Here is a 19,383-nt window from a genome sequence, read left to right as displayed (position 1 = left end):
TGGAAGAGAAACCATAGTACTACTCTACCACTTATAATTTCCTATTTGTTTTAGTCTTTGTTGTTTCTGTTAGTACACTGGAGAGCAAACTCACAGTCTCATGCATGCAAGGCATTGCTCAGTTGCTGAGCCAACTCATTGATTCCAATACTGTTCCTTAACATCATAACTTTATATTACTACCTAATAGTTTATCCTGCTTTTGTTTTTTTCTTTTTTCTACCAGGGTTGTCACTGGGGTTCCATGCCTACACAATTTCTCCACTTCTGACAGACTCATTTATTTTTACGATAGAGGGGAAGAAACAGGGATAGAGAGAGATAAGAGGAGAGACATCATAGCACTGCTACAGGCTTATGAAATTTTACCCGGGAGTCGGGCTGTAGCACAGCAGGTTAAGCGCAGGTGGCGCAAAGCGCAAGGACTGGCGTAAGGACCCGGGTTCAAGCCCTGGCTCCCCACCCGCAGGGGAATCACTTCATAAGCAGTGAAGCAGGTTTGCAGGTGTCTATCTTTCTCTCCCCCTCTGTCTTTCCCCTCCTCTCTCCATTTATTTCTGTCCTATCCAACAACGATGACAACAATAATAACTACAACAATAAAACAAGGGCAACAAAAGGGAATAATTAAAATAAATATTTTTTAAAAACTTTAAAAAAAAGAAAAAAAAATTACCCATCCAGATAACTTATGTATGGTGGCTGGGGGCTCCAGCCTTGATTTGTTTGCATGGTAAAGTTTGTTTGCTGAGGAAGCTAACTGGAGCCCCCAACATTTATTTTCTTAAACAAGTCTTAAGGATTATAAATATGATATTCTAAGTTGTGTAGCTTTATTTCAAGGTCTCTAATAAGGTTACAATTGAGATTCCACCCAGCCACCTAAGGCTTGAGTGGGCTAGAGAATCTACTTCAGACTTGCCTCCCATGTTTTCTTACCTCAGTTCCTATGTCTTCCTGACAGGAAGCCAACTTCATAGGACTACTCATTATATGGTATCTAACTGTGAAGACAGTGAAGAGAGGAATAGAGATACCAAGATAGAAGCATATAACCTAGTTTTCAGTCACATGCCACTATAACTTTTGATTCATCTGATTTGTTGGAAGTGAGTCATTAAGTGTATTTCACACTTAAGAAGTTGAGAGAAAATTGGGCGTATTGTTATTATTATTACTACTACTTGTTATTATTGCCACCAGGGTTATCCCTGGGGTTCTATGGCTGAGCAATGACTCCTCCTCACCTACTACCTTCTCTTCTTTCTTTTCTGATAAAAAAGAATAAAAAGAAAGGGGGATGTCTGCAGCACTGCTCCACCACTCAGTGAATGAAGTTTCCCCCCCTACTGGAGAGGGACAGGGTCCTTTCTCATGGAAACACGTGTTTTACTGGGAACAAATTTTTACTCCATTACAGCATCTAAGTTAAAACACTTTTAATGCCTCTTTGAGAAGCCATCTAACTTAATGATTCTCTAAGACTCCACTTTTGTGTTCAAAGTAAGCTTTAGGCTAAATAGACTTGTAGACTAACCTAGGAACCTAACTGCTTTGTATCGGGACATAAGCACATGAAGTTGGCATTCCAAATGTGTCTTTTTAAATTTTTTTAATATTTATTATTTTTATTTTATTTTTAATATTTATTTATTCCCTTTTGTTGCCCTTTTTTATTGTTGTAGTTATTGCTGTTATTGTTGTTGGATAGGACAGAGAGAAATGGAGAGAGGAGGGAAAGACAGACACCTGCAGACCTGCTTCACTGCTTTTGCAGGTGGGGAACTGGGGGCTTGAACTGGGATCTTTACACCGGCCCTTGAGCTTTGCACCACCTGCGCTTAGCCCACTGTGCTACCGCCTGACTCCCTCCAAATATGTTTTAAGGACTCTATTATATTTTGTTTCACAGAAGAAAGCTGTTTCATTATTTCTAAGTTTATTTTGCTTTTTATGCAATAGAATTATAATTATTTTATTAGTGGCTACAGTTTTTAAAATTAATTCTTAAATCACTTGGGTTTTTTATTTATTGCTTTAGTCATAAATGTGAAATATATCTGAGTTATTTAATATACTTAAGATAATCATATAAAAATTTCTTCTACATTCTGTCTTATTTTATAAATGAGCATCATTTAAGAAATAGTGATCCAAGATACAACACTTTCGCAATTCTATTTCATTTTGTACAGGAAAGTATACTAATGTTACAAATATTAATGGAATGTTAGAGCTGAAAGGCTTAGAGGCAGTAAAGTGCTAGGATTTAGTTTTTGTTTGTTCACAATTATAGATCTAATTAAGTTATCTGCTTAGGGTTCCAAAATGTTGGATGTGGTCTAGCTTGTAAACCAAGACTTTACTATTCATAGTTTCATGTTTTTCGATATATCAGTTCTATGAAGTCAAAATCGGATTATAAATATGCAAATATTTGGGAGTCTGGAGGCAGCGCAGCGGGTTAAGTGCACGTGGTGCGAAGCACAAGGATCAACCTAAGGATCCCAGTTCAAGCCCCCAGCTCCCACCTGCAGGCGAGTCGTTTTACAAGTGGTGAAGCAGATCTGTAGGTGTCTTTCTTTCTCCCTCTCTGTCTTCCCCTCCTCTCTTCATTTCTCTCTGTCCTATCCAACAATGATGACATCAATAACAATAACTACAACAATAAAGCAAGGGCAATAAAAAGGGAAAATAAACAAGTATATATACATTTTTTAAATGCAAATATTTAGATTACCTTTTAAATAGATTTCACTACAAATATGCCTTATCTTTCTCAGAATCTAGCTAGATTTAAAGTCAGCCTGAAATATCACCAATAGCATCTCTGTAGTATCTCTATTACCTTTATACCTTTTAGTATTTTTCACTTTTTTTCCTGAAGATTAATTATAGGTGTCTAGATTTTCTTTGTTTCTCTCTTTTTTCTTTTTGGTTACTTCTCTGAATACTTTCAGAGTCCAGTATGGTTATATAAACTATTAATACTACTAGTATTAACAGTGTTTTCCAAATCAGAGTATGCAGGTAGCCACATACTTTGACCATGAAAAAAAATGTAATTTATAGATAAGAGGACCTTGAAATTTGAGTTGCTTTATTGGAATACCGGAGTTTATTGGAACATTCATATATGTAGGTAAGATAGCTTCTTTGAGTTCATTTTCTAATTGAGAATATATTCATAGTTGATGTCAAGTGGAATTTGGCAGAGAGGCAAAGAAGAAGAAGGAGTTTATGGTTTTCTAATAGAAGACATCAGGAAAGAAGTGAATAGGGCTTCTAAACTGGTAAGTAAATTCTTTTACTCATTAAACTAAGTATCATAAATTATCACGTCTTTTCCATTGTTTTTTTATTAAATTTTTTTCACATTTGACTTTATATTCTATGTTGTTTTATATTCTATGTTGTTTTATCAACTTTAGTAAGCTTTAAAATGTTTTGCATTTCTGCAAATAAGAGCTTAACTTACTCTAGATAAATATATGTGACAATACTGATTTCTCTTTCTTACCTTACTCTAAACTGTGAGTGATTTCACCCATTCTTCCCATAACAATTATGACCACACTGCCACTCTGCTCTTCAAGCCTTCTGTTCTGAGTCAATGTAGCCATTCACTGTTCATTCTTATCCTTCATTTATTGTGTTGAACTAGTTGGTTTAGATGAAAATTACAAAATTATGTAGGCTGGTAATTTATGATCTTCATATCAACTCTTGTGCCCTTTCTATAACGCTACGTTCCTTTGTCCAGTGTTTTCTCCTGGTCTCTAAGATGAGTATTCTAAACTTTAATCTTTGTTTATCCAATTACAATTTGTGAAACTTCCATTTGATGTCTGCTATATGGATGTGCAGAGAAAGGATTGTGGTGCCCATGTGATCTGAGTGGAATTACAAGAGTTAGAAAATGAAAAGGGATTTGGAGATGAAGGAGTTGTAGGGAATATGATAATGGAATTGATCATTTTCTTGGTGGACCAGTTTTGGGTGTTAGAAGAAATCATTCCGCTAGGAGAGAGAGAAAGGGCATTGCCACTGGAGAAGTTAAAAAAAAAATTTCCCATCAATGAAATTTAGAATGATAGAAAGAAACTATAGAAAAAAATACCAAAGTCTTAAAGTGATGAAGTTACTTAAAATTAGTAGGTTATAGAAGGGTAGAGGTTACTAGACCCAAACAAGCTGATATTTTAAAGTATGAGGACAGATTAGAAGCAGAGTCGGTAAGAGAAAACTTAAATGAAGTTCTCTTTGTCCCTTCCTCACCTTTGACACTCCCTTCCCTTGCCAAATCTGGAAATTAAGGAAGATAGAAATAATAAACAGTTTCATTCAAAAAATTCTAAAGAAGCATATAATGCCCTTTATTTTAGTCAAGGTAAAGTATGGGTGCAATTACTTTTAAGATGCTAAGGATGTAGGAGAGTTGATGGTAAAATAGAAGCTCCAGGATACAAGGGAAAACCTTGGGAGAAAGATTGACAGTATGAGAGTTATTAGTACTCTTTCTTAAACTATCAAAATTCCCTTTTGACTATTTTGTGAATCTTTGGGTTTAACTTCATACTGAAATTGAATTTTCTTCATTTGTTGCCTTGCCTTAGAATTTTGTCAATTTTCTGGGAGAACCTTAGATTGACAAGGTATTTTTCTATGATCTGGTTGTATTTGAGGGGTCAACACTAGGACTTTGTAATTTCTTCATCAGTGAATATTATAATGTCCATCTCAAAGGGTCCAGGATATTTAGCACTACTTAATATTGTTGTAATAACAGAACCATCTTTCTGTTTTTAAAACTTTTTATTATCTTTATTTATTTATTGGATAGAGACAATCAGAAATTGAGGAAAGTAGGTGATAGGGAGGGAGGGGCTCAAACCTGGGTCCTTGCACATTATAGCATATTCACTCAACCAGGTGCGCCACCACCCAGCCTCCATCTTTCTATTTATATGCCTCTTTTAAATATTATTTAGTGGCATTGATAATATATTCATTTTCTAGGATTATCACATACTAGCTCACATAATAATTCATTGAACCAGAATTTTCAAATCAAGCTGTCGAAGGATTTATTTCTTCTGAAAGCTTAGGGGTAATCTTTTTCATGCTTCTGAGCTTATAAGTAGCATTTGGCACCTTTCGTCATTTCTTGGTTCGTGACAGTAGCAGGATAATTCCAATCTCTGCTTACATTATCACATGGCATTCCTTTCTATCTGTATATCCCTGATTGAAATTTTCCTCTCCTGTATCTTGTAAGGATGGCAGTCATTCATTTTAAGAAATAGCCAAAGTCTTGGATGAGCTTATCTTGAGGTCTTTAACTTAACTAATCCACAAAAACCCTGTTTCCAAATAAGGTCTCAGTCATGGGTACCCAGCATTAAATTAAATTCAACCTACATGGTTATTTAACACTTGTTCATTTGATTAGATTAGAGTGAGCCTAGCATTTATTTTTAACAAGACAGTTTTTAGTATTGCTCTTCCACGTTGTTATATATTTATATTGAAATTTGTTTGAGATATTTACTTATAGTCACTCTGTTTATAAAGTCAGAAAATTAAAATAGAAGGAAAGCCTCACTTATCTGCACATCGGATTCAAGCTATTTCCTTAATCAGAAATTGTTATAGGAATGAGTCTTTGCTGTCAGATTGTTTCACGTTGAACAATTTTTAAATACATTTAATACATTTTCTTTAACATGTTATCAGATGTTTTATGAAAATAACTATCAGATTCCCACAATGTAAATTAACATACTACATATTAATCTTTTGCTGTTTGTCTACTTAGAAATTTCTATAGGATAAAATAATGGAAAAATAGCAAAATAAATAAAGGCATATATATTTATACCTTGGTTGTATGCTACTCAAATTTTGTATATAATGAACACTACTTTCGTATTTCCTTCTAGAAGTGCTGTGTTTGCAAGAAAAATGGTGCTTCAATTGGATGTGTTGCACCCCGGTGTAAACGAAGTTACCATTTTCCATGTGGACTTCAGAGAGAGTGTATTTTCCAGTTCACTGGCAATTTTGCGTGAGTTAACTGTTGCATATGAATTGTGAATGTTAAAAACTAGTGGATGTAGGTATCCCATTCCTTTGTAATCTTTCCATTGCAGTTGTATTGAGTTTCTATACCTAAATTATATAATTTCTTTTATTTTCTTTTATCAAGGCATTCCCATCTACAGTCTTGAGAATTCCCTTATCTGAAATGGACTTTTTGATTTTTTCCATTACCTTTAGGGCATAATGTGGGGCTATTAATTTGTTTCTATTCAGTAAAAATGTCTACTTATACAATTTTTTTTTTCTTTTCTCTTTTTGGTCACACTTTGGTTTTAGTAATTTGCTCCCCCTCCACTGCAGTAGGGCCTTATATATTTCTGATTGAGTGAAATGAAGACATATGTTTGGTGGAGTTCAAAAAATAAATATGCCCTGTGCTACTCCTGCAAATATTTGTGTTATGACTTCATCTTTAAGCATCACAGTTTTCTGAATTTTGTTATTGTTTTAGTCTTTATGTTCTTGACCTTATTATTTTAAGAATTTGTTTATTTGTAAATACAAGAGAGAGAGAGAAAAAAAAAAAAAGCATCATTCCTGCACATGGGATGCCAGGGATGGAACTCAAGACCTCATGCTTCCAAGTTGAGTACCCTACTCATTGTGCCAGGTTCCTATATCTGTATTTTAAAATATTAGAGAGAGAAACAATATCACTGTGGTATATGCAGTGCTGGGAATCAGTCGGGATCTAAATGCAGGCCCCTGGGCTGGGGGATAGCATTATGACTATGTAAAAGATTTTCATGCCTGAGGTTCTTTGATCTGAACTTCAGTCTTCAGCACACCACAAGTCAGAGCTGATCAGTGCTCTGGTGTGTGTTTCTCTCTGTCTCTGTGTGTGTGTGTGTGTGTGTGTGTGTGTGTGTGTGTGTGTGTGTGTGTGTGTGTGTGTGTGTGTCTCTGTCTGTCTGTCTGTCTATCTTTTGCTCTCTTTTTCATTAAAAAAGAAAAAAAAAAAGAATGGAGGTCCTGGGACAGCAAAATAGCTCACCTGAGTAGTGTATCTGCTTTGCAATGTGCTCTGCCCAGGTTTGTGCCTAGTCCCCACTGTATTGGAGGAAACTGTGTTGCTGTGCTGTCTTTTCTTCAACCTGCATCAGTGAAAGCCTGGTTGATGGAAAAAAGGAAAGGGAAGGAGAAAGGAGAAAAAAGAGGAGAAAATACAAATAAATTTTTTTTTTTGTCTAACATTGAGCTGCCTCCCATAGCCGATTAATTAATTAATTGGGAAAAGGTAGAAAGAATCAGAGCATTACTCTGGTATATACAATGTTGGGGCTCCAACTCCGTATCTCATACTTGAGTGGACAGAATGTCTTATCCACTGTGCTACTTCCCTGGTTGTAAAATTCTTTATTTTTAACTATAAATTTCTTCCATATTAATTTTGTACAGTAATGAATTACAGTCACCCAGGAAGTGGTGCAGTGAATAAGGTGTTGGACTCTCAAGCTTGAGACCCAATATCTAAGCCCTGCATTATATGTGCCAGAGTAATCTCTGGTTCTCTTTTTTTCTCTCTCCTCTTTATTCTTAAAAACAAATAAATCTTTTTAAAAATACTGAGTTACAAATGGTTTATATGCTTTGTTGCTAGCATTATTTAGGGCTTGTACATTATTAGGTAACTAAAATTCTTTGAGATAAGTCTCAGCACCAAAATATTTACATTTTTGAAAGTTCACTTTTCTGATGCCAGATGGTGGCATGCCTAGTTGAGTTGAGTGTACACAATACAGTGTACAAGGACCCAAGTTCAAGCCCCTGGTCCCCTCATGCAGGGTGGAGAGCTTCACAAGTGGTGAAACAATGCTGCAGGTCGGTCTCTCTCTCTCTCTTTTCTCTCTCTCCTTCTCTTCCTTCCATCCCAGTAACTAACCCCTTCTCTCAATTTCTTTCTGTCAGATTAAAATTTTTAAAAAATTGTTGTCTTTTAAAGTATATATTTATTTTTTATGAAGACAGAGATTAAATGAGAGGGGACATATTGAGGGAGGAAGAGAGATACCTATAGCTTTACCGATCATGAAGCTTCCCTCCTGCAGGTGGTAAAAAAAAAAAAAATTTTTTAAGTTGTTTTCCTTACTTTTAGGTTTGAGGCTTATTTATGCTGTGAAAGTCCAGTCTGTTATAGGTTAATTATGACAAAGATATGGTGGCTTTTGTTTTACAAATATAAATTGTAATATTATAATATAGTTGTGCTTCATTATTTTAACTTGTCAGATAATTTTTATTTTTAGATCATTTTGTTGGCACCATCGACCAGTTCAGATAATTGCATCTAATAATTATGGTGACTCCTTACCATGCACCATTTGCTTGGAATTTGTTGAACCTATCCCAACTTACAATGTATTACGAAGTCCTTGTTGTAAGAATGCTTGGTTTCATAGAGAGTGTTTACAGGTAAGATATTTTATCATTTTTTTCTGAATAAAAATATTTTTTATTTGAAGATTTGAAAAATTGACTTCTCTGTGTGTATATTTTTAAACATATTTTTATTTGACTTATTTAATGAGAGAGAGAGAAATACAGAGGGAGAGAGAAAGAGAGAGAAAGACACCAGAGTACTGCTTAGCCTTGGCCGGTATGGGAGATTGAACCTGGAATTTTAGAGCCTCAGACATGAAGTTGGTTTGTTTTTTTTTTTTTGCATAGCCATTATGCTATCTCCCCTGATCTTTTCTTTTTAAGTTCATTGATATACAGGTTTTCTTTTTCTTTGTAATGTAGTGGGATAAAGAGGGGGGATAAACCCAGGCTGTTTCGTTCATGTTGCACGTGAATGATAATCACTGAGCTGCCTCCCAGCTCAGTATTTTATTCTGTTTGGAGATAGTGAGAAAGAGGGAGAGGCATCGAAGCACTTCTCTCCCACTCATGCATTTTCCTTGGTGCTGTCTCTGGCGTTCTCAGACATGCCGGAGATTAACCAACAGCATCATTCATAGGAAGTCATGTACTCCAGTCACTGAGATACCATCTGGACTTCTCATCTATAGATTTTAGTTCTTAATACTTAAACCTTTTTCAAATAGCTTTGTAATGAAGCATATTTTGCATATGATACTCACCCTGATGGAATGTACAGTTCATATGACTTTCTTTTTTATAAGAAAGCTGTACCATACCACTCTTACCTGTGGCACAGAGGATTAAAGCCTAATCTTCACCCATTTCGGGTATGCACTACATACTTTCGATACTGCTCTCTAGTGTCTCTTCACTTAGATTTTTTTGTTGATTTTATTTAGTGTTTTGCATAAAACTGAGAAATTGACACACGTACCAACAACTATATTTACCATATACCATTAATCCCCCAATAAGAAAAAAATACATGCTTCCTAGAGATGTAACAGAATTCTTACTATTTTATTCACAGAAAATTATGGGCAGCACAGTGTGTAGAAATAGAAATGATAATTAGGTATCCATAATTGCAATTAATATATTAGTGATAAATATAAATCCAAGAGCAGTTAATTTATTAGCTTAATATTCTTGATAATAGGGGGAAAAAAATCTCCAAATCTGAATGATGCGGTAAGTTTATGAAAGCCTGAGAACCACTGACATAGAAAATAAGTTGTCATATTAAGTGAAAAATAGCACATTCTGCTAGCTATGAATTCATAATATGATGGTTTATTCAGTTGTTAACAATAGACTTTTTATTTTCCACTGTAGGTTCAAGCAATAAATGCAGGAATGTTTTTCTTTAGGTGCACAATATGCAATAATAGTGATGTATTTCAGAAAGAGATGTTGAGAATGGGAATTCATATACCTGAAAAGTGAGTAACATTGAGACTTTGACAAGAAAGTGGCCTTAAATGTAACATTTAATAACAAAAGAAGTAAACATTAATGTCTGGTTAAGTTACCTTGGGCAATCATTCCTTTTAAATGAGGAAAGACAAAATTGGCCCTGCCTCTTTCTCACCAAATTGCAGTCCCTGAGCTAGATACTTAACTGTAATTGGTTTATTTTAGTTAATTTTAATCATTTGTTTTTCTTATATTTGATAAGGCAGAAAGAAATTAAGAGGGGAAGAAGAGATAGAGAGAAACCTGTAGCCTTGCTTCACCACTCATGAAGTTTCCCCCTACAGATAGGGCCGAGGGCTTAATCCCACACCTTTAAACATAGCCTTGAGGTAATATATGCTCTCAGGCATGTGCATTACTGCCAGGCCCCTGGTTTCTTGATAAGCTTCTCAGTTTTGTGTAATATTAGTTGATACATAGTATAATAGGGTCCCAAAATGGTATGTATCCAATTCTCTATAATGTGGTTAAGAATCATATAAAATAGTACTAGGCATTAAATTTGAAAATTAGAAGTGAAATACTACAAAAAGTAATTTCTAGAGAAAAAAAAATTTTTATTTGGCATTTAAAAACTCATTTTGAGAATGACAATAGTGAAAATGAACAAGTGATTTTACACCTTAAAGAGAATAACTAATCTTAAAAAGAATGAATTTTATTTTAACTAATAAGTCAGTGGTTTATAGTTTTAGATTTATTATCCTTTGGTAACAGTTTAGATCAGTTTTTATTTTATCTGTTTCATTTACAGAGATGCATCTTGGGAATTGGAGGAAAATGCTTATCAAGAACTTCTGCAGCATTATGAGCATTGTGATGTCCGAAGATGTCGTTGCAAAGAAGGACGCGACTATAATGCTCCTGATAGGTATATCAAGGTTCACTTGTGCTTAATGTTCTTAACTTGAACTGAGAATATAGTTTTTCGTTTTTATTATTAATTTTTTTATTATCTTTATTTATTTATTGGATAGAGACAGCCAGAAATCGAGAGGGAAGGGGGGATAGAGAGGAAGAGAAGCAGAGAGATACCTGCAGCACTGCTTCACCACTCGCAAAGCTTTCCCCCTGCAGGTGGGGACCGGGGACTCGAACCTGGGTCCTTATGCATTGAAACATGTGCATTCAACCAGGTGTGCCACCACCCGGCCCCATTTTTTTCGTTTTTTATATATTTTATTTATTTATTTATTCCCTTTTGTTGCCATTGTTGTAGTTATTATTGTTGTCGTTGTTGTTGGATAGAACAGAGAGAAATGGAGACAGGAGGGGACGACAGGGGGGAGAGAAAGATAGACACCTTCAGACCTGCTTCACCGCTTGTGAAACGACTCCCCTGCTGGTGGGGAGCTGGGGGCTCAAACAGGGATCCTTACGCCAGTCCTTGCGCTTTGCACCACGTGCACTTAACCTACTGCACTATCGCCCAACTCCTGAGAATATAGTTTTTCTAATAAGTAAAATAGAGTTTGGGACTTAAGATGCTTGAGGTTTTAACTTGAAATAAAGTATATTTATTAAATATTATGTTCATCTTTTTACAGAGAAATTATTATCGTCAGTATGGTTATTTGTTTCTGTAATGTATTTTCATATGGCTTTGTTGTTTTTGTAAAATTTATTTAATATATCAAAACACTGCTCTGCTCTGGTTTATACTGGTGCCTGGGACTAAACCTAGAACTTCCAAGCTTTAGGTGTGAAAGTCTCATACTACTATGCTATCTCCCCACCCTGAAGGTTCAGTTTTGTTGAGCATGTGGCTATTACAGATTTAAGATTTGAGATGTGAGACTTAAGAGATTTAAGATTTGAGATGTGGCTATTACAGATTTAAGAAGTGTCATGCTTAGTATTGAAATGAGTTGCTTAAAGAACAAATATTTGTTTTCTCAAAATTCTAGAAACTAGAAGTTCAAGATTAGGTTTAAGATGTAGGCTTGGGGGCGTCAGGCAGTAGAGCAGTGGGTTAAGTGCAGGTGGCTCTAAGCACAAGGACCAGCATAAGGATCCCCGGTTCAAGCCACCTGTAGGGGAGTCACTTCATAGGCTATGAAGCAGGTCTGCAGGTGTCTCTCTTTCTCTCCCCCTCTCTGGCTTCCCGTTCTCTCCATTTCGCTCAGTCCTATCCAACAACAACATCAATAATAACTACAACAATAAAACAAGGGCAACAAAAGGAAATAAAAAAGAAAAAACAAAAAAAAAAGGTGTAGGCTTGGTTTCAACTATGATAGCTCCTGGTTATTTTATTTCTTGGATAGTGACAGAAAGAAATTGAAAGGAGCTATAAGCAGAGAGAGAGACTTGCAGTACTTCTTCACCACTTGTGCAGGTGGGGACCAGGGATTTTAACCAGGGCTCTTGTACATTATAATATGTGCACTCAATCAGGTATTTCTGTTTGAATGGTCATGGACAGTGACAAAGGCCTCAGTCAAACTTGAGTACTGAGGTTCAGCCAACTTGTGTAGTGAGCAGAAATTTGAGGTTGCAGATGCTTCCTAGCTTAATGTGAATAATAGACTTTGACAGACTTTGCAGCCCTAGCTTCTCCTTAATTGTTCCAGGAGCCTCTTATTAAAACTGAATTCTAGTTCTAGTATGACTGCATCCACCAAACTGCAGGAATCTGCCAGAAAGATTGCCACTGCAACTCCTACTTTATAGCTTTTATTTCCCATTTCCAATGTAGTAAAGTTGTAGACAAAGGTTTGCAATAGGATTGAGGTACATGACTTTCAGTTCAACACATGCCTTGCTCTTTGATTGAAGTTCTTTATCTTATGAGTTTTATCCAATATGGAATAACTTTTAACCTTTGGTGGGAATATTTCTATGTGTCCTCTCTATCTGGATACTATGTTTTTGTTATGCTATAGAAGCTCGTTTGAGATCTGTGCCCAATTTTATGCTGAGGTTTTCCACATATGTTGTGCTGTGTTGTTGGTCACATTGGCCCCAGCCTGTATTGTGTGACTATTGACTGACACTGTTCTTAGAAGTTAATTTTGCTAAATTAATCTAGAATTGTTTCTTTGGGGTCACTGTGAAAATAATTTGGCATTTTAATTTTTTTGATTACTTTTGTAAGGTCAGTAGATTTTTTTACTTTGGTCTTTAGCAGTTATTTTGTGTTTTCAGTGTTAACACTGTCCTTTATTGGATGTTGCAAGTCAAAAATATCTTCATTATTTAAGATGTAAAGTGTAGCAAATTCAGTTTTGCTAGTATTCATATTGGAAAATTGAGTCGGTTTCCTCCCTGTTAGACTATCTTATTTATCATGGCAAACTAAAACTTGAAAGTGCAAGACAAAATTATCTCCTTAGAGAAATAATTCCTCAGAGATTCCTGTCTAGAGAAATAACCTAAGAAATAATTTACTTAGAAATAATTGAAAAGATAATCTAAGAAAGTAATTTGATGAGTGAACAGTTCAGAAGACTGTGTTTGTAGTATTCAAAGTGAGCTTTCAAAGTTTCTTTTTAAAAAAATTTTTTTTTCCCATTATTAGAGATAGAGAGAAACTGAGAGGGGAGAGGAAGAGAGAAAGGGAAAGAGACAGAGAGACACCTGCAGCCCTGCTTTACCACACATGAAGCTTTTTCCCTGCAGTTGGGGACCAGGGGCTTGAACATAGGTCCTTGTGTACTGTAATGTGTGCACTTAAACAGATGTGCCACCACCTGGCCCCTCAAAGTTTCCATTAAATGATTCTACCTATTCTTGAGTTACTATTCTAGGTTGGGTTTCCTCATCATTGTATTTATTATAACTAGCATTATTTATGTTTATCCTTTTTATTAGACTATAAATTCTCTAAAGGCAAAGATCTCATTTAAGATATGAAATGTGTATTCTTGCCTGTGTTACATGGAATACTAATTATTAATTTGTATACACTAATAATACCTCTTTCGAGGTTTATGATCTGCTATATAAATGGACTTTGGAAACAGTAATACCCTGAAAGGTCTAAGGAGCAATATATTCACTGATTCTGATATTTTAATGTATTCCGGGCTATGTTTGTGTACATATATCTTGTATACCATTGGTCACCCAATCATTAGCTACCAAGTATCTTTTCTTTCTGGCTGCTACTTGAGATTTCTCCTCCTTGCCTTTTCTCCTCACACTTGACTATCTACTGTCTAAATGGTTTCTTTATAATCCTACTTCCTCTTATCCTAGTGTTAGCAAGACAATTTTGCTGAAACTCATCTTAGTGTACTAATTAGGAGTATGGGACCGAAGCTAGGTAAACTGGGATTAGAATTTTCTTTGAGACTTACAAACGATGTAAACTTTGTTGGTCAGGTTATTTACTTTTCTATGCTTTTGCTTCTTCCTATTTACTCAGTTTGTGTGTTGGGGGGTGGTTATTTATTTGACTGATTTTTTGTTTATTTGTTTTTTAAGCTGGGCTTACCACACACATCCAGTTTGACCACTCCTGGCTGAATTTTTCTAGCTGAATAATTGGGTTAGCGAGTCAGAGAAAAATATATACCATACCTTTAGAGCTTTCCCCAGTACACCGTATGGTTCTGGGGCTTGGCCTAACCATGTTCATGGGAAGTCACACACTCTACCAGTGAACTCTTTCTCTAGCCTGGATTTTCTCCTCTTTAAAATGAAGGTAACAGTGGTTTTACCTCACTTCTAAAATTGTGAGGATTAGAGAAAAAAACTGGATTTGATGCATATTAAACACTTAGTTCTTCTTTTTCCATGAATTGGCAGTATTGTCTACAGAAACAGTGGCATATAGAAAGAACACAGACCCTATGTTCCCATAGGACGGTATCCATCTTCCTTTTGTGTGTTATGCCAGGAAATGAATCAAAGGTCTTGTGCATGCACAGTACCACTACATGGCCTTCCAGTTTCCTATTTTATATGCTTAGAGGTAGACAGAATGGAGAGAGGCAAAAACACTTAGGTGCTGTGTATGGTGCTCCCACATGGTACAGTCAGATCCAGGTATTATATACCAGAACATGTACATTCTACACATTGACTATTTCACAGCCCTTCCAGCAACCTTTCTTACCACACACATATCCACATATCCCTGAGTATTTATAAACAAACAAAGAGGCCTTATAGCTATGTTCATACCCATCTCTATACAGAAAATTTCAATATATCTTGATATATTCATTATAACAGCAGTGGGAAAGCATTGGGGTCATGGGTGACAGGAAACAGGTGAGAGACTAGTGTTTGAATAAACTAATAAGTTAACACAATAAGAAATACTATGGGAAATGTAGTTTCAAAGCATGTAGTTTCCCTCTTTTTTGTAACAGGGTTAGCTGTATCTGTGAGACAGACTTGTAGCTCAGCTGGTGGTTGGATTAGATTAAGTTAACACTAAAATGTAAATATTATCTTTTCTTAATGTCCTCAGCAAATGGGAAATAAAGCGCTGTCAATGTTGTGGTTCTAGTGGAACTCATTTAGCCTGTTCCTCACTGAGATCATGGGAACAAAATTGGGAGTGTTTGGAATGTAGAACTATTATCTACAATTCAGGTAATATTTTATAGCCCTAAACATTTTTACTCAACTGCTATTAAGAGTTTCTAGTCATATATCTAACAAGCTAACTTTTGATTTTTAATTCTGTAGGGGATTTCCAAAAAGCCAAAAAGCATACATTAGTCAGTGCTAATAATGTGGGAATCACTGATTGTTTATTGGAAGAATCATCACCTAAATTACCCAGACAGTCACCTGGATCCCAGCGTAAAGATGTGCTAAGGTGTGTATTTTGAGTTGCAGAAACTTATAAAAATCTGTTTTGGGAGTTAGGGAGATAGCGCTATGTTTATACAAAAAGACTTTTCATATGTGAAGCACCAGAAGTCCTAGGTTTAGTCCCCGGTACCATAAGCCAGACCCAAGCAGTGTTCTGGTAAAAGAATAACAATAATACTAATAAATAAAATGTGTGTGTGTGAGAGAGAGAAAGGTTGACTATGTATTCTTATAATATTAAGTTATATTATAGTCATATGGAGCAGTGGTTTTCAAACTGCAAGTACAAACAACTGATCACAAAGTCAGTGCAACCAGCACTAAAAAGAAAAAAAGAGTAGGGTAGAATAGAATATAAAATATCAAAATAATACTGTATATAAAATAAATCTATATTAAATATACTGTTTATTTCACTCTGAATTAATTTTATTATAGTTCATTTTCAAGGCAGTTTAAAAAATACTTATCTGGTGGCCTGGGTTGGGTGAGCAGTGGGTAGAATACTAGAATTGCATAAGTGGGACCCTGCTTTCCATTCTGGTATTGCATATGCTCAGTTTCATGTAATAAATAAATGAGCCTTTTGAAAAACGCTGGTTTAGGAAATGTCCTTAAAGAGTTACTTGAGTATAGGCTAGGGAAAGAGATTTAAACTATAAAGCATGTCATGTTACTTTCTTAAAAAGAAGGAATCATATTTAATATAGATGTGATTATTTTGTAACCAGTTGTTTGACAAAACTGGTTTTGACTTCAGTGGTTGCCATTGTCTGCATTTGGGTAGGGGTTGGGACAGAACTTACTTTTAAACATCTTTTTCTTTTTTTACTGGACGAATAACTACTGTGGCAAAGTCCTTTAGTGTACTTATCTCTGTTTCAATTCATGTTTTATAGGCAAGGCAACAAATATAGAAAAGATATTTCAACCATATTAACAGAGTTAGCATTCCAAATTAAAAAAAAACCTAGACGTATATGTATCAACAAAGACGATATCTGGAATAGTGCCTTAGAAGGATTTAGAAATCAAAAATTTAATCCTGTATATACAATTGAAGTAACATATATTAATGAAAATGATCATTTTGGAAGAGATTATCCTGGATCAAAGCAAGAGTTTCTGAGTCTTTTGATGCTACATCTTGAGAACTCACCATTGTTTGAAGGATCCTTGTCAAAAAACTTGTCTTTAAATTCTCAAGGTAACTATTTTATTACTGTGCATACTGAATATGTCATGTATAAAGAAAGATAACTGATTGACAATGGATACTCAATACCGCTAGTTGAAATGCATAACTTATACTGTTTGTAAAATACTATCAGAAAGGGATGACTGACATAACTCCCTTTGATAGTGTGCCTTCTTTGTTATACTCATAACCCAGGTTTTAGCCCAGACTGCCAATATATTGGAGGAAGCTTTGATGCTTGTTTTCTTTCCCCCTCTCCCTATCTATCTATCATCTATCTATCTATCTGAAATAGTTCATTGAGAGTAGTAAAGTTTAGACAGTGGCAAACTAAACAAAAATCACAAGAGGAGGAGGAGGGAAATTTATTAATTTTGCCACTAATTTATTAAATGTGCCTGAACCATTCCATACTTCCTGGTTACCATTTTTTCCCCTCTCCCACTCCCTCTCTACCCCCTCCATGACAACATATTCCTAAAATCTTATAATATTATAAACCAGTATTAAGTTGATAAAATAAAATTACTAATAACAAAACAAAAATTATCAGTCTGTCATGATGTAAAATAAACTGGTAGGAGAGGACAGAGAAGATAGCATAGTGGTTACAGAAAGAGAGTCTTATATCTGAGGCTCTTAGGTCCCAGGTTCAATCCCCTGCATAGCTAGCTATAAGCTATAGCTGAGCAAAGCACTGGTGAAAATAATAATAATAATTTCTAAACTGAGGGGCTGGGTGGTGGCGCACCTAGCTGAGCACACGTTACAATGCAAGGACCCGGGTTCAAGACCCTAGTCCCCACCTGCAGGGGTTAGGCTTCACAAGTGGTGAATCAGGGCTGCAGGTATCTCTCTTCCTCCCCCCCCCCATTCCTCTCAATTTCTGGCTGTAAAAAGATAATTTTTAAAAAATTTCTAAACTAGTAAGAGTAAATTTATTCCATTTTCAGAGATTAATTATCACTATATATAGTTATTTAAATGTGTTCATGTCTTTTGGACCACACATACATATGTAGGAATTTATCCTAATCATATAATCAAAAGAAATATAAACACGGATTTGTAAGTAGATATTGACAATAACATTTCTCTCAGAACAAGAAAATGCCACTCGACCAAGGCAGTAATTAATAAGGAAGTGGTTTACATAGTAGCATATCTATAAATTAGTCTTAGTGTTTTCATAACTATAAGTTTAAAAAGTTTTGACTAATACAAGAAAACGTTTACAATATGATAAATGGAAAAATGATAAATCAAACTATATGCATACACAAGATGCAGATATACCAAAGTAATGACCTTTTTTGTACATTTTATGTGATGTTTTTGTTTAATACATGATTATTATTTCAATGAAGTGATTTTATATCTAGGGCTTAGTGTTTTAATTATGTATACTTTTTGCAGTAAGAAATAATATATTTTTATCTGTATTTACAGCTCTTAAAGAAAATCTTTACTTTGAAGCTGGAAAAATGGTTGCCATTTCTTTGGTTCATGGTGGGCCTTCACTGGGTTTCTTTTCTAAAACATTATTTAACTGCCTTGCTTATGGACCAGAAAACACACAGCCAATTTTAGAAGATGTTTTAGACTTTGAGGTGGCACAAATTATCATTAGGGTAAGAAATTATCTTTTTATTAAAATATAGACTACATTCTTGCATATTTGACTCTAAATTATATATCTTCGGTGGAATATTTGTTTAACTACCAGTTGAGAGATAGGTGTAATAGTCAGCTAGAGAGCAAAGTGCCACTGTTAATGTTGATAAAACCAGTTTTGATGACTTTTGTATGTAGTCAAATGATTTCTTGCATTCTACAACTAGATAAATTATTCCCTCTATTAGAGATAAGGTAAAGTATATATAGAGATAAAGTAAAGTATTCCTTACTATGTGCTGATAGTGAATGAAAGTGTACTTTCATGTTGAGATAAATGTGAAAAGTCAAAGGACTTGACTTCTCCTAAATTCAGAAAATACAGTCATATACTTAATGGAAGATAAGAGAGCAGAGAAGGGCTAAATGTGTTCTATATAGTAACAATGGACAAGTCTTATTGTTGCCACCTAAAAAATAGTTAACATTCATTGTTCCCTGTACTGAACATTACATTTACAAATTTGTTTTCTTGCCATAGTACCTTATGAGATAAAAATCATTGTTCTTTTGTCATTGCTTTGGTAGCTTGGTAGAATTTATTCAACTATTTTTTCCTTTACCCTTTTCCCTATGTAAGTCTACTGTATCTGTTAATAGTATGCTTAATGGTCAAAAGAAAAAACTTAAAATTATACCCTTTTTCTAATCCTTCATTTCTTTAACTTCTGTATCAGTGCTCTTTGAACTTCTCTTTGCTATTTTCTTTAATACTGTTTATCTATTCCCTCCTGCATTTTACTACCACTGTGTTCTTTAATGATTCTTCTTGCTCCTGACATTTAGGCATTTTTCAT

The 19,383-nt window shown here is 35.0% G+C and overlaps 1 protein-coding gene across 10 annotated transcripts in view; it reads left to right on the top strand.

The window, feature by feature from the left end:
• Positions 1–19,383, top strand: part of G2E3 (G2/M-phase specific E3 ubiquitin protein ligase) — a 60,790-nt gene that overhangs the window by 23,050 nt on the left and 18,357 nt on the right. For 9 of the 10 annotated variants that reach the window (XM_060175242.1, XM_060175241.1, XM_060175239.1 and 6 more), the window contains 9 exons: positions 3,192–3,293; positions 5,943–6,067; positions 8,349–8,514; positions 9,802–9,908; positions 10,697–10,813; positions 15,365–15,489; positions 15,586–15,718; positions 16,614–16,921; positions 18,362–18,543. In XM_060175242.1, the coding sequence (XP_060031225.1) occupies positions 3,192–3,293; positions 5,943–6,067; positions 8,349–8,514; positions 9,802–9,908; positions 10,697–10,813; positions 15,365–15,489; positions 15,586–15,718; positions 16,614–16,921; positions 18,362–18,543 (1,365 nt within the window). The remainder of the gene's footprint in view (positions 1–3,191; positions 3,294–5,942; positions 6,068–8,348; positions 8,515–9,801; positions 9,909–10,696; positions 10,814–15,364; positions 15,490–15,585; positions 15,719–16,613; positions 16,922–18,361; positions 18,544–19,383) is intronic. The other variant, XM_060175247.1, reaches the window with a different exon arrangement.

This window comes from Erinaceus europaeus, chromosome 16, assembly GCF_950295315.1.
Source record: "Erinaceus europaeus chromosome 16, mEriEur2.1, whole genome shotgun sequence".
NCBI lineage: Eukaryota > Metazoa > Chordata > Mammalia > Eulipotyphla > Erinaceidae > Erinaceus > Erinaceus europaeus.
Note: the sequence above shows the minus strand (reverse complement) of the source record. Positions and strands in the feature narration are given on the sequence as shown.